Source organism: Melopsittacus undulatus, chromosome 13, assembly GCF_012275295.1.
Source record: "Melopsittacus undulatus isolate bMelUnd1 chromosome 13, bMelUnd1.mat.Z, whole genome shotgun sequence".
Taxonomy (NCBI): Eukaryota; Metazoa; Chordata; class Aves; order Psittaciformes; family Psittaculidae; genus Melopsittacus; species Melopsittacus undulatus.
In genome coordinates, this window is record NC_047539.1 from 2363999 (window position 1) to 2382217 (window position 18219).

The 18219-nt window shown below is 45.1% G+C and overlaps 1 protein-coding gene across 3 annotated transcripts in view; it reads left to right on the forward strand.

The window, feature by feature from the left end:
• The window catches only part of BCAS3 (BCAS3 microtubule associated cell migration factor), a 355971-nt gene that overhangs the window by 334486 nt on the left and 3266 nt on the right, over window positions 1-18219 (forward strand). For 2 of the 3 annotated variants that reach the window (XM_034068741.1, XM_034068742.1), the window contains one exon: window positions 4811-4876. The exons of the other annotated variant lie outside the window; for it this stretch is intronic. In XM_034068741.1, coding sequence (XP_033924632.1) covers window positions 4811-4876 — 66 coding nt within the window. The remainder of the gene's footprint in view (window positions 1-4810; window positions 4877-18219) is intronic. 3 annotated transcript variants of the gene reach the window in all.

An 18219-nucleotide genomic window follows, 5' to 3' on the forward strand; every position in this document is an offset into this window, starting at 1 on the left:
TGTCATTACGCTCTGTGTTTTCCTGCCTGCTGTGGAATTCTCTCTACCACTAACACACTTTATTCTCAGGATTTGGGCATGTGGTGACTCAGTGCAGCAGAGAAAACCTACTGATAAGGCTGTGAACTCCCATGCCCTTTCCACTTCCATCCCCTAACAGCTCTTGAGCTCTCCTTACCAGATGGCCATAAAAAGTTCTCTCCTGCTCAGATGATACCTGGGAAGATGCACTTGCCTGGGGAGTCGACTGCTCACTGCAGCATGCGTGGCTGCACTCGCGGCAGGCTGCCAGGCAGCCATTTGTCAGCCTGCGCACACCACAAAGTGCTAGCATCTGTCTGCTGCTTAATAAATGGGGAAAGATAAGTTTGGAGGTGCATTACCCTTGCTTCAAGGAAGAGGTGTCTCTGTTGGCCCATAACAAGCAGGGTAGTTTTCACTTCACCCCAGACCATTTACGTCTGAACAAACCTGAACTGAATTACCTTGGAAAAGCAGTTTCCTTCCTTGGATTCTCTGCTGCCTGCTCACCTCAATTAAATGATAGCAAAGAGTTCAGCAGAACATTGGACTGTACAGCTGCTTGTTGGTAGCTGATTTATATACTGGTACTGGTTCCAAAGACTGTTTATATTTCTGCATTGAACTCAAAATTCAGGAAATTATAAGTTATAAACCTCCCTCTAATAACCCTAAAATGACTTATTTTAACTTATGCATGCCTTTATGTTATGCATGTTTTAACTCCTGTTTCAGCTCCTTGCCTTCAGTCCTTAAATACATTTTGCAGAGATTTAATGGAACTTGCAAAGTCTTATTCAGACATGAATTAGTGAAAATTTCTGACTCTGAATGTGAAGGTACATGTACGTGCAGTGCTTGGGTCCACTGTGTGGACAAAGACTAAATGGGCAATAGAGTGGACAGTGAGACTTTATCAAGTGCTCAACTGGTCCTGACATGCTCTTAATGGCAAGAGATAAATAGATTCTTTTAATGCCTTAACTGTTAGGACATAGCTGACACATAGAATTTATATAGTAATCAGGGCTGATATGCTGTAGTAGTGTCGAGGAAACACATGCCCATGGTACACAGACCACTTTGATGAGTAGAAATTTGCAGTGTCTTTGTTTCTTACCTGCTATGTTGCATTACAAAGCAGGGTGGGCAATGCCTCACTGGTTCAGTGGATCTGACTATGGGCAGGGGCAGAAATGACCCAAAGATTGGTCACAGAGGAAAAATCAAACTGGAGGATGCTAAAAACATAAGGAATAATCTGGCATTTGCAAGGAAAGGGAATTGGATGGCCTGATTGGTCTTTTCCACCTCTGACTAGTTGCCAAGGGCTGTCGGACACTGGATGGGAGAAGAACCAGGTATGGAAAATGACCCCCCAAAAATCTACTTTCCTTGTGACCTAAATGATAACTCCAGTCATCCAGCTAGTTGACTTGATTGGGAAACCAGCTTTCTTCCTTGTTATCCAATTATCCAGACGACCCACGTCTATCTTAAGTGGAGTCTGTGGTACATAAGCTGTCAGCCTAGATACACATTTCATTCCAAAGAAGGCGTAAATTGGCAAAGATGCAAAAATATGTTTTTGCTGTTTCAGTTTCTGTCCTACTCTCACTGAAGGAAAAGAAGCAGCAAGGTCTGCTCACAGAATGTTAGTGGTCAGTGACCTCTTTTGCTTGCAGAGCTTTGTTTTCAAGCAGCCACAATATTTACATTTGCAGTTTAGTTTCTGAGTATGTGCTGGAGCTTCACATTGCATTTGCAAAGCAAAAACATACTAAATAAAAGCTAGTATTGTGATTTATGGAGCTGTGCTTCTGGGAGACGAAAGATCTCGGACCATATCCCACTCAAACTGGACATGCAGAAACTGGCAGCCTAGGCTAGAAATCTTTCCCTCCAGAAATACTGTAATCAGCAAATCCTCTTTCCACAAGTACATTTCTTTGTATTTTGCTCATTTCTGGGCATAATATTGAAAATTAGTCTGTAACAGGGCACCAAAGCTTTACAGTCTGAGCAATGGGATGCTTTCTGTAATACATATATATATAACAGTAGAATACTATTGCTGTGGCTATCCCCTGTTTCTGTGCCAAGTATGCTGAAGCCCAGAAGACAGATTCCTCTTGCACTCTCTGCCTGTTCCCTTTGGGCTGAGGATGGCATCTGCAGCTGTGATGCTGATGTGGGTATTCCTACAGGGGTCTGTGTGCATCCCAGGGACCCAAAGTCACTAGTCCCCTGGTCACAACCACTTAAGACATAGGCTGGTGTGAAGGAAAACCAGTGGATCTGACAGTTGGTCCCAAGAAGGAGTTACTAGCACCAGGGCAGCGACAGTGAGCATGAAACTCTCAGCTCTGCACCTAAAGCACCAAAAGGGAAGATACTCTCAACCCTGGGAGTTCATCCCAGCTTCTCCTCCCTCCTTTGACCTGTGTGAAAGGTTTAGCTGGATGTTAAATCCAGGCACAGCTTCAGGCTTGACTTTCACATGATTTACCAAGTCAAAAACCATTCTCTATGTTTTCTCAGGTTTATTTACTGTAAAGCACATAGCACAGTGGCAGAAGGTAGATTTATTCTTTAGGAGATGAACACAACAGACAGGTTCCAAGGGAGAATTGTCAGTACATGAGGTAAATAAGTATTCATCCCTGCTCAGGTTATATTGTCAGGATAGGCAATACTGCAAACTTCCTTTAGAGGTAAATGTGCTGCTGCCACTGTCAGACCCCTGGGGGTTTTGCCAGAAAGAGCTGATGGAGCCTGGGCAGCACTGGAGGGGCAGGATGGAGTTTACTGTGCTTGCATTGTGTGATTCTAGTCCATGCCCGTCTGCTGCATCTTCTGTGTTATGATTTGACTCCCTGAATGTTGTACTTACATTCATATCTAACTTATTTTGACAAAGCCCACACAAATGCACATTGCTGCAGCATTTTGCAAGTGGCAGAACTGTTCTGTGGATGTACAAGAGTAGAATTGCTTTTTGGGAGCATGTGTCCTTCTTTTTAACTCATCATGAAGTCCAGTATCCTGTGATGGCTCAGTTTACACTGCTGTTTATGAAGCAAAATAATCTGTCCTGTCTCAGAAACACACATTAACTTGCAGTAAGAGCCCATATCAAGAACTGCAGAGCAGCCCCCAGATTTTGCATCTCAGAACCAGACCCATAGGTGTGAGCAGGGAAGAATGGGCACCATCATGGTTTATACAACCCATGAAGTTTAAAGAATTTAAAGCAAGGTGTTTATTGCCCATGATGAAGTTTCAGTTAAAAAAATGGAGGTATGGCTCATTTTCTTCCAAAAGTCCAAGTCTGCTGTCCATGGAAAACCAGTGACCCAGCAGTGAAGTGCACAGAGCACCCTGCGCCTGGCCCTTGGAAGAAACCATCTGGATTCCTTCCAAATTTCATGAACAAACTCATAATGTGATGAAGGAAGCTCATATGTTGAAGCAAACTCTTTAACCTGATTAATGGGATGTAAGTAAGTGGAGCTAATTAGACTCGCTGTTAGGGAACAGCCTGTGTGAAACCCAGGATCGGTGCTGCAGGCAGTTGGGATCCTCGTCCCCAGCCACAGCCATGTGGTTGCACCAGTCTGAGCCTAACTCTGGTCTTGACACCTCTGAACCTTGCGGGGTTTTTGAAATCTTTGTGTGAAGTTTGCAGTTTGGAGAAGTGAAGCCTGGCTTGAGGTGGGAAGCGTGCTCCTCTGATCCCATGCAAGGAGCATCCTTCCTGGCTTTTCCAAAGAGAAAGTGTCTGTGGTCACAAGCTATGTGCAGAAATGAGCAGCAGCCACCTGGGCATAGGTGTACCTGTACATACAGTTTTAGGAATAGGATTAGCCCTGTATAGAGTTAGAGCTTTGATCAGTACCTTCTCCGTCCCTCCCTCATATCTTTCCTTCTTTCCTTCCTTTTCCTTTTAATTTTTTCCAAGGTAATTTTTCCCTTCCCTCTCCTCAGTTGGTCATAATCCTCACTTGGACATGGGATATAGGAACACAGAACAATTGATTTTCCCTCCGAAGAGCATTTCTGCATAGGTTCAATGCACAATCAGCTTGGCCAGCAGACACGCTGGTGTATCAAATAACACTGATGCTAAAAGCAGCCTTTGAACTTGCAGGATATTCATCCCAGGGTCAGAGATTAAATTACCCCCTCAAATAAGTCTTCAGAGCTCGATGCAGTTCTTCCTACAAAAGGTTTATTTAGATGAGCCTTGCTTTAAAGAAACAGCTAAAATTCAAGGCTTTTTAGGAGCCACCATTTTTGAAGGGCTGGGTGACAAGAGCAGCATTTGCACTGGCCACATTTTAACATGGGTTTCTTAGTTACTTCTCATGTGCAGCAATAGTGGAGCTGCCCTGCACAGCTTCTCGCTTGCTCCTGCCCAAGCCGGTGTCCCTGGAGCAGCCCTGCCAGGGCCAACAAGGGCAGTTTTAACTTCTCAGATCTCCAAATTCAGCCCTGGGAGTTTCAGGAATTTCTTCCAAGTCATCCATTACTGAAGGGAGTGGGGTTGGGGGGTGAATACTGATACCACAAATGTTTCTGGTGTGTATTTAGCTTTGTTACTGTTAGTAGAAAACTGCTGCTGCTGTTACTAAAGGGAGCGCTGATACCATAAGACAGCTCTGCTATTGATAACAAGTCGATCAACTGCATTTGCTTATTATCAGTTGTGGTGTGGGGAGATTCCTTTTCTTTTTCTTACTCTTAAATCAAGGCATTTTTTTTAAGAACTATTTTATTTTTGCTACAGACACAGCCGGTGAAGTAGCAGTAAAAAACATCACCACAAAGAGGCACATGGCTTTGAAATGTTTTGGTATGTAACATAACTGTATTGTTATCAGGTCTTAACTTTTGCACAAAGAATATTTCTCCTTGTTCTAAAAGCAAACCCTCTGTCGGCTTTCAAAGGGTTATGTACATAACATGGTCATAGGGGAGCAAACCAAAAAATATCTAAGTGTCTCAGATCATTTCACAAATAACATTGTTCTATTTCTCTCCTGAAAGGAACAAGAGTTTCTTTGATTTTCTTTTTTTTTAAGTCAAATTTAGGATTCTGCTGTTCAGAGCAGAGAGGTCACAAGGCCCTAATGTATTTAGCATTGACTGCCCTCTCTTGTAGTGCGTCTATTAGTCAGTAATTTGATTTGTACCTATTCATTTGCAGTCCCTGCAGGAGCTCTGAGCTGGCCCCAAGTATAATTGGTGCTGTCTCTATTTTTACATCATTAGATTAGCCCCGACTCCTGGCCACTTGTTGTCTGCGCTTGTCTGTCCATTTATACAACCTAATGTAACACAAAATTCATTACTGATCACATTACTTTCAACTCTGAAGCCAGCTTTGTGATAAACATTTTGTTAACCCTTTCTTGCCAGCACACAGACCTGGGGGATAAATGCACTTTCCCTTTGCAGAAAAATCAATATCATAATAAAACAAAGTGCAGTCACATTTCTAGATTTGTCATTCCTCCTGGAGAAAGAAATGGGGTGAAACATATATGAGATGACTAAACGATGTCTGCATCCAGGCATCTTGTGCTGCTGTATATGAAATGAGCTCAGCAGTGTCCTTTCTACTAGAATATAAAGAAGTGACACAAGATCGGGCCAGCACTCAATTTAAAGCTTAATTTCTTACTCATTGTTCTGCAAGTGTTTTAGGTCTTCTGTGCAGGCTGTAATCAGGTTATGACATTATAGGAACTGGACATTTTTCTTCCAGTGCTTTGTCTAAAGTAGTTAACAGAGAAACAGTTCCCTGTCTCCTTAGAGGTTTGTTCCTGTGTTAGATTTTGGTTTGGTTTGGTTTGTGGTTTTTTCCCTCCTAATAATTAAGCAAATTAATTTTCTTACTGCAATACTCCAGTATTTCACAGGAAAATGTAAAGCTCCATTCTGTCTAGCTTGGCTTTGCTCACATTTGCCTGTTCTGCTGAGTACCTCCTAAAGCATTAAGCTGTTTGCATCACTGAGGCTTCTGCTATTGATTTCAAGGGGAACAAGAGGAAAGCCACGGTAGGTATTCATTTAGGCCTGGTTCTGCAAAGAACTGAGCAACCTTACAGCCCTGTTCGCAGCATCATGCCCATGAGGTGATGCTTGCTATTCAAAGGACTGTATTTTGGTGCATGCAAAAGCTGTTGATTTTTAACAGTTTTTTTATATTCATTTTCTGTTTGTACAGCTTGGCTTGGAAATCTGTTATTTTGGCTTTTCTAAATATTTAGAAACATTTCTCAGTGTTTACTAAATCTTCTCTTTAAGTCCAACTTCTGAAGCCTGCCCCACACTGAGCAGGGTGCAGGAGTCTAGGAGACTGCATGATTTTTCCATCTCTAGTTCCTATAATTACCTTGTTATGCCTTTTAGGAGTCTTTGCATGGTATTTTTATGTAGGATACGACTTACAGCAATCATCCCTCAGTAAGTATAAGAGCCCTCGTCTCCCAGCATTTCAACCAGGATTGGTATTTTTATGGCTGTTTTGTGAGCCAAAACTTGTTGCAGCTGCTGAGGTGGTGGCAGAATAAAGGCAAGGCAGCTCCTGTCCCTCCTCCCAAGCCCAGCAGCCCCAGAGAGCCCTGCAGTATTTTGCTGATTTTTGCAGTAGTGATTCTAGGTGTGTGCAGTGTTGGCTGGCGCTTGCTCCTAAAGCCTGGCTTAGCTGGGGGAAGGCTTTGCTCAGCTCTGCTGCTGCCCTTGTGTCCCTCAGGATCTGCTCCAGCTTTGCCATCGGAGCCCAAGGGTGGCCAGAGCTCCCTGAAATCCCCCTGCAGCCTTAGGTAACCCCTGGGATCCTCACATTAAGGATGAGCTGCAACTTTGGTCATGGTGGAGGTGATGGAGGGTCTGTGACCAGACAGAGTGCCACCACTCCACTCCCACCCCAGGATCCTGCTGTCTATTGGGGACAGTTAGGCTGACACTGCTCCTGTTTCTGCATGCTGCATATCTTGCATTAACTCTTTGAAAGTTTGAGCCTTTCATTATCTTAAAACGACATGCAGCCAATTTGCCGGCTCCCCTTCCTGCCTGTGCAAAGCATTAACATCAGACTGATGCCAAGGGCATCTGCCATTCGTTGGATTGTGAAAGGGTGATGGCCCAAGTCATTGCAAAGCTCTCATAAACTATGCATTTCCCTCACCAGGGAAAACAGGAGAGGAGGCTGTAGAATGGAAACCCATTTATGCACTAAACTGTTAAGCAGTCGAACTGTTAAATGAACACTTCTGATTAGAAAGATACGATGAAGTCACCAAACAGCAAAACAAGCATTAACACAGCAAAACCCTCAGCAATAAATGGAAGGTCAAAAGCTAAAGCAGTTAAAATGTTCCAGTGTGAGCCAACCCTCTGGCCCTGCAGCTTCCAGTTCTCTCAGCTGCAGAGGCCCTTCTTCCACCAGGGGATCTGCTTCTTATGCTTCAAGAGGCACAGGTCTCTCAGTGGACTCGCAGAGTGCCACCTCCAACTCCAAGGGCCTTTTCCTACCTGTTCAGAGGCCATACCATCTCCTGTCATCATACTGTAGTCTGCAGCCCTGCTGTCACCTCTCATCACCCCCACATTTCTCTAACAGAATATCAGACAAATGGTAACCTGATTTTTCTGATAACCTAGCCTTGCTATCCATGGTGGAGCCTGAGAATAGCAGGGCTTAGGTCTGCATCCTTAACAGCGATGTTGTGAGCTGTCTGATGCTCATCATGTATCTGGAGGAGATGGTCAGGCATAAAGTGGGAAATGAGGAGAGAGGGCAGGAGAAGAGGAGAGAAGAAAAATAAAGGGGATTTTGGCTGTGGAAGGATCTGATCGATGGGGAGGGAGACTCCCTGGAGCATGTTCTGTGGGACCAGATCTAGTGTCTGCCCAGGAGGAAGCAGTGTTGTTACCAGGTCCCCAGCAGTGCTGGGAATGGTTAGTTCTCCTTGAGGTATATATCATAATTTCTGGTATGAAAATACAAGCTTTCCATCCATTCCTAGCCTCCTGTCTCCCCACCATGGATAATATATAAAACAGTAGACCTTTATTCATTAACATTTATGGGGAAATGTTAATATTAAACTGTAAGTGAAAAGCCCTATCTTATTGAATTCTTCTGCTGTGTTATTGGGAGCCTAATTACATTTTGCATTTAAATAAAAACCAGATGACGTTGAGGACAGTCAGGCAAGCATTCTGTAAGTGAGAATTTATCTTGCGATCTGGGTAAACAATGTCTCATCATTTAACAGTTATTATAAATAATGGGTTTTTAAGCACTTTGCTGAGAGTTCATATTGGCTCCACACGGGTTGCGCTAAGGGAGAGAGAGTTTCAGTGACATCTTCCAGGCATCCGGTGAGGAGGAATCATATCCTGAGCTCACTCCTCAAGCTGCAGCAGTTTTCATCCTCCTCTGTTTATTATTGCTTAATATTGTGTGCACAATCAGCTGACAAACCTAAGAGTAAGAAAAATGACAGATCGGTTGGAAGCATCCTGCAAATGGAGAAGCCATCCCTGCTGCTGCCCCAGCAGAGGTGGAAGGTGCTCAGGACCCCTGCAGAGGTTCATGGGGGAGTTGAAACCTCCAGAGGTGTGTTCTGTCTGTAAAAATGGTGCTGTGTAAATGTGTGTTCGCATGGAATGAAAAAGGCAAAGCGTAAAGACATAAAGGTAATAGACCAGCTCCTTTTTTGCTGTGTTCCTGCTGATGCTCTCTTAAATTACATCCCTGGTGTTACATGTTGAGTGTAATGTATGAGCTAGTTTAGAAAAAGAGTGAGACTTCTGAAACATGTAAATAGCTGTTCCTCCACTTCTGTGTTTGCATTCTGCATTTCACTCCTGTCACTTCAGACAAGGTGGTGCTGCTTTTGTTACTAGCTGCCTTTTAGTCTTTGCTCCCTGTTCCTCAGACATTAGCGAGAACCTCAGATTTCTCCAAGGCATTTCCCATCACAGGGAAGGAGCAGCTTCCCCATAGCCTGTCCCACATCCCAGGGAGGAAGGAATTAGTTTTCCACGCAGACAGAAATAGGTGGGAAGGGAACAAGTCTTATGAGCACCCATTTGCTGTTGTGAAGGATACAGAATTTGGGAGTGCCTGATGCTGGCTGGTGGTGTGTCACCTCCTGCCATGCCAGAAGCTGCCCACCCTGTAAAACAGCAGTTCTAGGACATGAGCTATTTACTGCCTTATCCTATGCAAGGCCCATTTTCCGAAAAGAGCCCACAGCTGAAGTACCATCTTTTTTCATTTATTTGTTCTTTCCTTGGTCAGTGACTTTCTCAGTATTTGCCCAACACATGAACTCTGTGTTTACATCGAAAGCTGACGGTGTTGTGAAAGACAGAGGGTCAGTATCACTTCTCCGACTGTTTCCAAAGATGTTTTTCTGGGAAGGCCACAGCCAGGACCTGCCCCATTCCCTTCACTCTGGCTTTGTGGCACGGCAAGGGAATGAGGAGCTGTAAGTGGCTGGGGGTGGTGAGCACATGCAGAACCCTGGTCAAGGTGCATGGGATGGAAATGGTGTCAGTTCCTCAGCCAGGTACCATTTCGGGGGCCAGAAAGCAGTGCTGTGTGGTGAGCTGCAGAGGGATGCTCAGATTTGTTGCTGTGCTGGATTTCTCCTAAGGCAGAGCACAGAATTCCCATGGATGCCATCTCCCATCTATTCTCACACGGCAAGCGGAGCAGCCTTTCCCATTGGGCACTCCATCACTGATGCCACATTGTTGGGTGGAAATAACATTTGGAGGCGTTAGTCAAAAGACAAATTAACATAGCAGCCTTCCTCCCTCATCTGCAGGGACAGAGGCAGCAGTAGCTAGGTGAACTGTACAGGAACAGATACCTAACCTGAAACCTGCGTGTGTTTTTGTGCCTTCACTCAGTGCTACTTCTGTCTACACCCTTTAAACCAGAAAATCTTTATATTGTGCCAGGATTCTGTTGTCTCTTTGCTTTATCTTTTGGAAACATGGCTGGTCACCCATCAAGATGTGAGCAAATGTCTGCAAAAGAGCACAGCATGAGGAGCAGGTAGTTACATTAACTTCACTGCCAGATGCCCAAGTACAAGGCGTAATCTGCACATCTTGAGATGATTGGAATTGCCTTTTATGTGGGATGTGGCCAGAGGAATGCCTTGGTTTGCCATTAGCTCTTTTAGATTTCACATGGGTTGTCCTCTGTGCTTGTCCACAGGCTGCAGCTCATTCACACCTTTGACAGTGCTTGTAAGAGTGTAACTAAAAAGGCAAATTATACTGGAATCAATACTTGGAACCATTTTGAAAACACAGGTTTTAAAAATTAAACCACTGAACTTACTTTTTTGCAGCTGCTTTCTGGTTTCATGGGAACTGCTGTGTTGATCAGCTCCATTAACAGGGGGCCAGATGAAGCTTTGGATGTCATTTTTATCAAGGCTCTTTCATATTTATGTCTCACATCAGAATTTGGAGCTATATAAATAAGACAGAGTGTATTAAGAGCCTCAAGCAATCCTGCAAGAGAGCGAGCCCACAAGGTTGGCCTGTTGTTTTTCCAGGCTCAGTTAATAATCTAGGTAGAGATGTGATTTTAAGAGTACTACTGCAAGCTTTGAGTGCTCCGTAAAATTAGTTCTGTGTTTGGAAAATTGGTCTGCTTGAAGCAACGATGTCAACATAATCTTTCAAATAATTGACTAAATAGACCAAATAAGTTGCATTTGGAACCAGGATTATTTGGATGGGTTTGGAGTTTCTCAGCAACACTAAAACCAGCGCCAGGGAAATGAAAGGAAGAGACTTCTGCTCCTTAGATCTCCACCTGAGCTTTTCCAATTCTAAAGCCTTGAACTGTTTAGATGAGCAGACAAGGCTGAGTCCGTGGTGACATAACTTCGTGCGTTTCAATGAAACTCTTCTGATTTGGACCAGCTGAGCATCTGCTACCCCCAAACTTTTAACTTTTCCTTTGAATCAATCCCAAATTCCAGTCCGCTCCAGCTTCCTCCTCAGCATCAATCTGCACCAGGGAGACAGCCCAGTAGCTTTCCTCACTGGCCTGAAAGGCCACTTCACGTCAGAAGTACTAGAAGTTGTGCCAGGATTACTTTGCTTTGTAATATTATACTTTTAAAATGAGCTCAGCAGTATGTTTGTGTCAGAAGCATACAATGCACATATGCAAGATGCACACAGAGGCACATTCCAGCCACAGAAGTTGTTCTCCTCTGGGTTTGCCTTGTCTTCCTAAGGAAGGGTTATTAAGGAAGCCAGATGACCGAGGTAGCATCGCAAGAAGGGGAGAAAATAGGTCTTAGACATGAAACTGCTGAAGTTTGGAGGGTCAGGAGTGTTTGAAATCCCCTATCCAGTGTACTGGTGAGGGGCTGCCCAGAGCCTTAGGTTATCACTGGATTTGTGGGTTTGATCTGCAGGCAGTTTTTCCTTTCCCAGCTTTTTTGCTGGGACTGTTGGGCAGAGTCCAGGAGAGGAGGAGGGACCTGCAGCACTCCCTGAGCATTCCCGATCATCCCATTCCTGGGCAGTGGCTTTGCTGCAGCCACCTTTGAGATAGGACCCCTCAGCCCTGAGATCTCAAGTAGCTCCAGCTCTGGTGGGAAGAGGGATGCATAGATCTACACGTTGGATCCAGACTTGCTCTGGATAGAAGCGTAGTGGTTTCAAGAATAGGAGCATTGCCAAGCAAGAGCCAAAGAGTCCAGAGGGTGTAGGACACAGAGCCTGGTAGGTGTTGTGAACATGCAGATTACATTGAATTTCCTTTGTGGAGCTGGAGGCTGACAGAGGGGTCACTGTTGAGCAATCCGAGGCATTCCCATAACCCTGGGAATGAGAGACCAAACCCAGGAATTTTAATACAGTGTTTTCTCTGCAAATACTTTTGGTCTGATATACACAGATGTGCTGCTTGCGTAACTGATGATACAAGATAATTCTGCCTCAGTACATTAGAAAACTTGTATACACTCTGGCTTGCACAGGAAAGTGGGTATTACATACAAGGTACATTATAGAAATCTATAGTAGCAACATACTGAGACTTTCAAGATTGAGTAAGAGAGAATTCCTTTAAACCCTCTTAAATGTATCTGCATATTCCTTTCAAAAACTCTTCTGGAAACCTTGTACAAGGGCTCGTAAGCTTACATGATGTGGATGGGCTGTGGAAATTGTTTTCTATGAGCCTTTGACTGGTCTAGCTTTTGAAATTTCACATACTGACTAAATTTGGCAACTCATCCTTCTGAAGTGCCATTTAGGTAGGAAAACATCCTAAACCTCTCTACAAAAACAGGCAGCTCTAGGAAACTTGAGATTATATTTTAAAAGCACTGGAGTCATTGTGAAAGTGCCTGTCGTGAAGAATATTCTCCTTCTAAATGCTAGTCCTTTATCTAGTGCACTTTTAACCTTCCATAAAACGCTCGAAGTCAAGTCTGGCAAGATGCCACAGTCTTGGGTCTCCTGTTCCATGGACTCGAGTTGTATGGAGCTTTTCAGGTTCTCTTTGTAAAGGAAAAAACAAGCTGCTTTGCTTTTTCTTTTCCTTTTCCTTTTTTTGGTAGACAGAATTGTGTAGAAGCTCAAGCATGACAACGTTTTGTCCATATCTCAACAATCTTCATGCCTGAAGTAAACCCAGACATTTATGTAAGTTCAGATGTCCTCCCCATTTCATAATGGGGGACATTTCAGTGTTAGTTATTTGGCATCCTAGCACTGAAATAAGGCACTAGAAATTAAATTTGCTGTCTCGGAGGGGCTCTGATGTTCAGAAGGCTCAGTCTTCATTCCCCTGGTTATCTCCTCCTCTTGTACCTCCTCATCTCCTTGCTAGATCCTGCCACCTTTTTTCCAACATGCCAGGTTTCATCTCCAAGTGCATGGCACTAATGAACTCTATGTGGATTCAGCATTAGAGTTATTGTAAGGTAGTTTGACAGTAACTAATATTTTACATAGGCCACTGAATTCTGATTTCAGAGACATTGCTCAGGCAGCATTTTCCAGTCTTTTTTCACTTTGCAAATTTAATGTAGGTGCTTTTGTGGTGTCTCAACATCTTTCAGGTTGCAGCAGGATGAAACAGTTCCAATACGGGAATTGTTTCTCAGTGTTCAGGTGCTGTTGTGTTATTTCCTCTTTGAAATAGAGTTTAGTGTCTCTTTTTTCACACTGTTGGGTTAAAAGAAAAAAAGGGTAAAAGAAACATTTTTTAGGGGCAGGTCTCTCACAGTCACCCAAAGAATCACAGGAAATCAGTCCCCGCAGCTGCCTGTGTTGGTTGCTGGAGCATGGGGAGAACTGGAACAGGTTAATGGCTTCTGCAGGAGTAGGGCACGGGGCTTGGGGCAGAGAGCACGTTTAATTGACTTTTAAGCATTATCATAATCAGACAAACTTGTAAACACTGTGGTTATGTATAAAGCTAGGAACTGACTTTCTGTCTGTGCTCCCATCGGATAGGAGCAATGTTAAACTGCATTTGCCCAGAAATTTCTTTTCAGCCATCTTAAATTGAAAGGAGCTTGGAAAATTAAGAGTTTTAATGAGTTCTTAGTGCTTTCATTTCACTACAATTTAATATTAATGATTCTTACTTATCCCAGTACCAAATGTATAGGTTCCCCCTAGGGTGCAGTGCCCCCCTCTGCCCTCAGCACTGGCAAGTCCCTGGTCCAGTGAGGCTTGAGCCAGCTCTGCAGGTCCTTGCCTTGAAGCAGCAACCAAGGGTGGTGGAGATGGATTAATAATTAGAGCTCCCTCATTAACATAATTGCATTTCATTAAAAGAAAAAGGAACACTCAAGAAAAACCTACAACTGCAGTAGCAGCAGTGCAGTTTCCAAGCCTGTGTGTTAGGGGCAGTATTTCTGTATCCCAGTTTGGTTACAACCTCGCATAAGCTTTTGAGCCCTTTTCTGCCTTGGGCTGCACCATGCACATCCCAGGCAGCAGCACTGACTCCTGTGGGGACCGGTTATGATGTTCATAGTAAATGTTCCTGCAGAAATAGAGCCAGAAGTGTCCAGATGAGTTTGGGATGTTGTCTAAACACTGGAAGATGGAGAGCTTACGTGTAAGAGTGTGTGTTGGCGTACAGGGGAGCAGAAGCTGTGTGTTGGGGGCCGGTGTGAGCTCCTCCGGGGAGCACATCCCACTCCCCTTGTTGGCAGTGAGTAACATAAAAATGTTTAACTAATCCATTCACAGGGGAGCGTTGTGTAAATTACAAACAGTTTAAGAGATCCTCGAGACTTCCATTGTGTTCATACAAATTGCCTTTTAGTGTTCGCTTTATATAGGATCCTTTTGAATGAGAATCCAGATGGCAGAAGCTACATAATCATTATTCATTACAGTTAATAAGTAACACTCGGAAGCCCCAGCAGTCCTGCGAGTCCCCCATGATAGGCATTGTGCAAATGGAAGGGTAAAGAAAATAATCCTTGCTGCAGAACATTTTATGATTTTGGTTAAAGACAAGAAGCTATGAAGGGCCCTTAGGTTTGCGTGCCCAGGAGCACAGACCAGGCTGTTATGCCGAGAGCTCTGTCTGCAGGGACTCTTCTCACTTCTCCTCCGAATGAAGGAAATTATCTTTGATTTTAAAATGAGGCTCTAATTTTGGCCTTTTAGCCGTTCATTCAAAAGCTGCTCGTGGCTCAAGGAAGGTGGTTTTAGCAAGCAGCACCTCATTTCTCTTCCACATCGCTGGAAAATGCCCATCTTGTATCCTAACTTCAGAGAGGGGGCAAGCACATTCCCGCAGTCACAGCCCCCTTGGCACATGGCGGAGCCCAAGAAGTCCCCCAAAACAATTGCTGTGAATGACAGAAATGAAATCAAGGAGATTCAAGCCCCGCTGGCCATTACCCCACTTCCTGCATTCCTACTTGTTAATTGTCTAATTCCTAACGAGTCTTCGGGCGTCTGATGGACTTTCTGATGCGTGCTTGCTCCAACGCTTCCTCCCCTCCCATCCCTGGCCTCATCCCTTGCCGGAGACCTTGTTCCTTTAAAATGCCATCCTTAAAAATCAGAAATACTCAGCCCAGCAAAAGGAAAAGGGAACTTGACATTAGTTGAGCTTGAAAGGCTTTGGTGCTGTGAAAAGTGACTGACGTGTGAAAAGAGGCTACAATTAGTTCTTTCCCCGAGCACTCTCCCATTCAGTCCAGGGTCACTCCTTCAGCGAGCTGCGGCTTTGAGGGTAATGTGTTGTGACAGTTTGAGATGATGAAGAATAATTCTTGTATTCAGAGTTGCTGCCGCTTCCCTGCTGCCCTGACACATCAGGCTGCTGTCATTGTATCATTTATCCCGGCTGCGGCTCCGCTGCGCTGTGCGGGAGCCTGGGCAGCCCTTTCCTAGGTAAGAGGAAAGGGTCAGCTCTTCCAGCAAATGATTTTGGAGGATATTTAGAAACTGTGCTTAACGGGGGAAAGCAAACAGAGAGAAAGGAAAAACCATTAGAAGAAATAATGCACTGGAGATGAGATTTTTGAGTAGACATAAAGGAGATACCACGGCTTCAAGTGGACCACTACAGAGAGAGCACGAATAAGAAAGGCAGCATAATTTATGAGTGTTCCGGGCAAAAGAGGACTATATAGATTTTCTCCAGGCATTGAATTAATGCACCCTATAAAATGGTTTCACATTTAAGCTTGGCAGGGCTTTGTACCTTTCTGGGTTTGATGGGGTCCTTTGACAGTTTCTGGAGCTTTCTGGAACTGAGGGTGCAGCACTGGTCAGGGGACAGCACTGCTGTCCCCAGAGCACCTCCTCTTCCTTCTCTTCCTCCTCCTCTCCACTTTGGCAGCCAGCTCAGGGCGAGCAGAGTGGCTTGGGCAGCAGAACAAGGAACAGGGCCATCAGGCTGTTGGGAGTATCATCAAAAATTAGTGTTTTGTGGGAGGTTTCAGTTTCTCATGCAACAAGGTACCCATGCAATAAGGCTGCACTGATGCTGGTCTGCGGGTAGGTCCACCGCAATACCAAGGAGAGAGCAGACAGCATTTGCTTTGCAACACCTTTAATGCCCCCTTGCTCTCTGAGCAGTGTCAGTGTTCCCACAGCCCCTGAGCATGGCCCTGGATGCTGCAGGGCCATGGGAGGAGGTGGCTGCCCCTCAGCGAAGGCTGGGGACCCAGCCAGGTACTCACCATGCCCCCTTCCCTCCCTGCTCCCAGTGCCCACTCCTCCTGGCACTGGCAGCAACAAGGATTTTAACTGCTCAAAGTGTGTGTGCCCTGACAATGTGGGTTCCTCTGGGACCCTGGGTGATGGCAGCAGTGCCCATTACTGTTCCCATCAAAAGCACAGGCAGGGCTGTTCCCAGCTCCCCTGAAGTGACTTTCTCCTCATGGCTTCAGCAGATGTTCCTGCTCCTTCATCTCGTTGTTGTTGTTGTTGTTGTTGGTTTTAGGGCAGTCAGGACTTTGTGAGTTGCTTCCTCCAGGGACATGGGCAGGTTTTAGTATTTACGTTTCCAGTATTAGCGTTTATTTGTATTTGTGTTTGTTTTTCACGGGCTTGTGAAAGCCTCAGGGAGCCATTTATGGGGCCAAAATAATGCAAGTGCTGGTCTTCTCACAGTATTTCATTTCCTTGATGGTGGAAATGCTACGAGAAGAGCAGGTCTCATGTTATTTTGACCCCATAAATAGCTCCCAGAGGCCCCTTTCTTCCTTCTCCCACCCACTCCCCCCCAAATCAAATATTTAGGTTGCTGCAGAGCCTGACTTCTCAACCCTTGGTTATCTTGCTTCAGAAGCAGCAAATTGCAGTTATTACAAAACAGCCAGAGAGTCTATAAGGCCGAATGGGTTTTATATGATGCACAATTTGTTGGCTACTGTACAAGTTCATTAAAGTGTATCATAAGAGGTTGTTTTACTGGTACATTTAAGGAAGTTAATACATCTCGACAGTATATGCATCGGGGAATGCAGATACAATAACCCTCAGACATGCTGGGGCCAAGTCCATTCCTGGCCTAACTCCACCTAAGTAAACGAAATCACTTGCTGGGCAGACGTGTCCTGCTCTGCTGGCATGGTGCTGAGCCTCAGTCCTTCACGGCAGCTGCTGCTTCAGGCTCTCCTGCCGCTTGTGCCTGTCTTTCCATGGGGGTATCCTGGTTTTTCCTTCTATTCTGTGTTCTTCAGCAGGTGTGTTCCCAGTACATCGGTGGTCTGACCGGTTATATGGCATGTCTTACTTAGGTCTGGGAAGTATTTCACCTCCTTTCAGCAGCGCTGCAGGCTTGGCTGCTCCATCCCAGCACAGTGGGAGGGCAGCATGGCCTGCACTGACTGTCTGTAGGGACCTGCCTCTTCTGACACCCAACAGCCCACTGTATAGTGGCTCCTTCTGCACTTGTTGGGTCTATCCAGGAGTCAGGTCTATCAGAAATCATCCCCCAGTTTTTTACCCTGTAACAGGAAAGGTGTCCCCATGTGATGGAGCCATTCTGGTCTTGTGTGAGGTTCCCATGAGAACAGCATTGATGTTCCTGTGCACGTGCCTCTGCTGAGTCCTGGTCTGCTGGAAGATCTGGGGGAAAGAATCATAGTTTGCATAGTTTCTATTAAGGAAATAGCTGGGGAAAAGAATGGACTTGTTTGGAGGATGTAGGAAAATGTGCTGACTGTGGTCCTAGGGGTCAGCTGTGCAGCACAGGTAGTCCCTGGTGACCATGTAATGGCTAATTGCACATCTCGCGTGACCCGGCATGCATACGAGAGCCAGGCCTGGGTGAGGGCAAGAGCCCCATTTCCTGAGCACAGCAGTGTTTTCTGCTGCAGTGGTCAGGAGGTTTACAATGCTTTCTTAGGTATCAAAATACATTGCTCGTCTGCCTCGCCATGTAATTAGTTCCAGAGCCAAGCGGGTTCACAACATGAGGCTGTTTGAGAGCGCCTGGACTCGTTTGCACAGGGTAATGTGTGAGTTTGCCATCCACAGTGCTTGGGATGGCAGCTGGGATGTGGGAGCTCCCCTGGTTTTTATCCTGAACTCCTCCAGTCCCAAAGCAGGCTCTGTGCAGGCAGGAAAACTTCATACTGAGGTTTTGCATCTTTTTTACTCTCTCTTCTGTCCCTCCCCGTTGCTAATTGAAGGGGGTTCCCATGC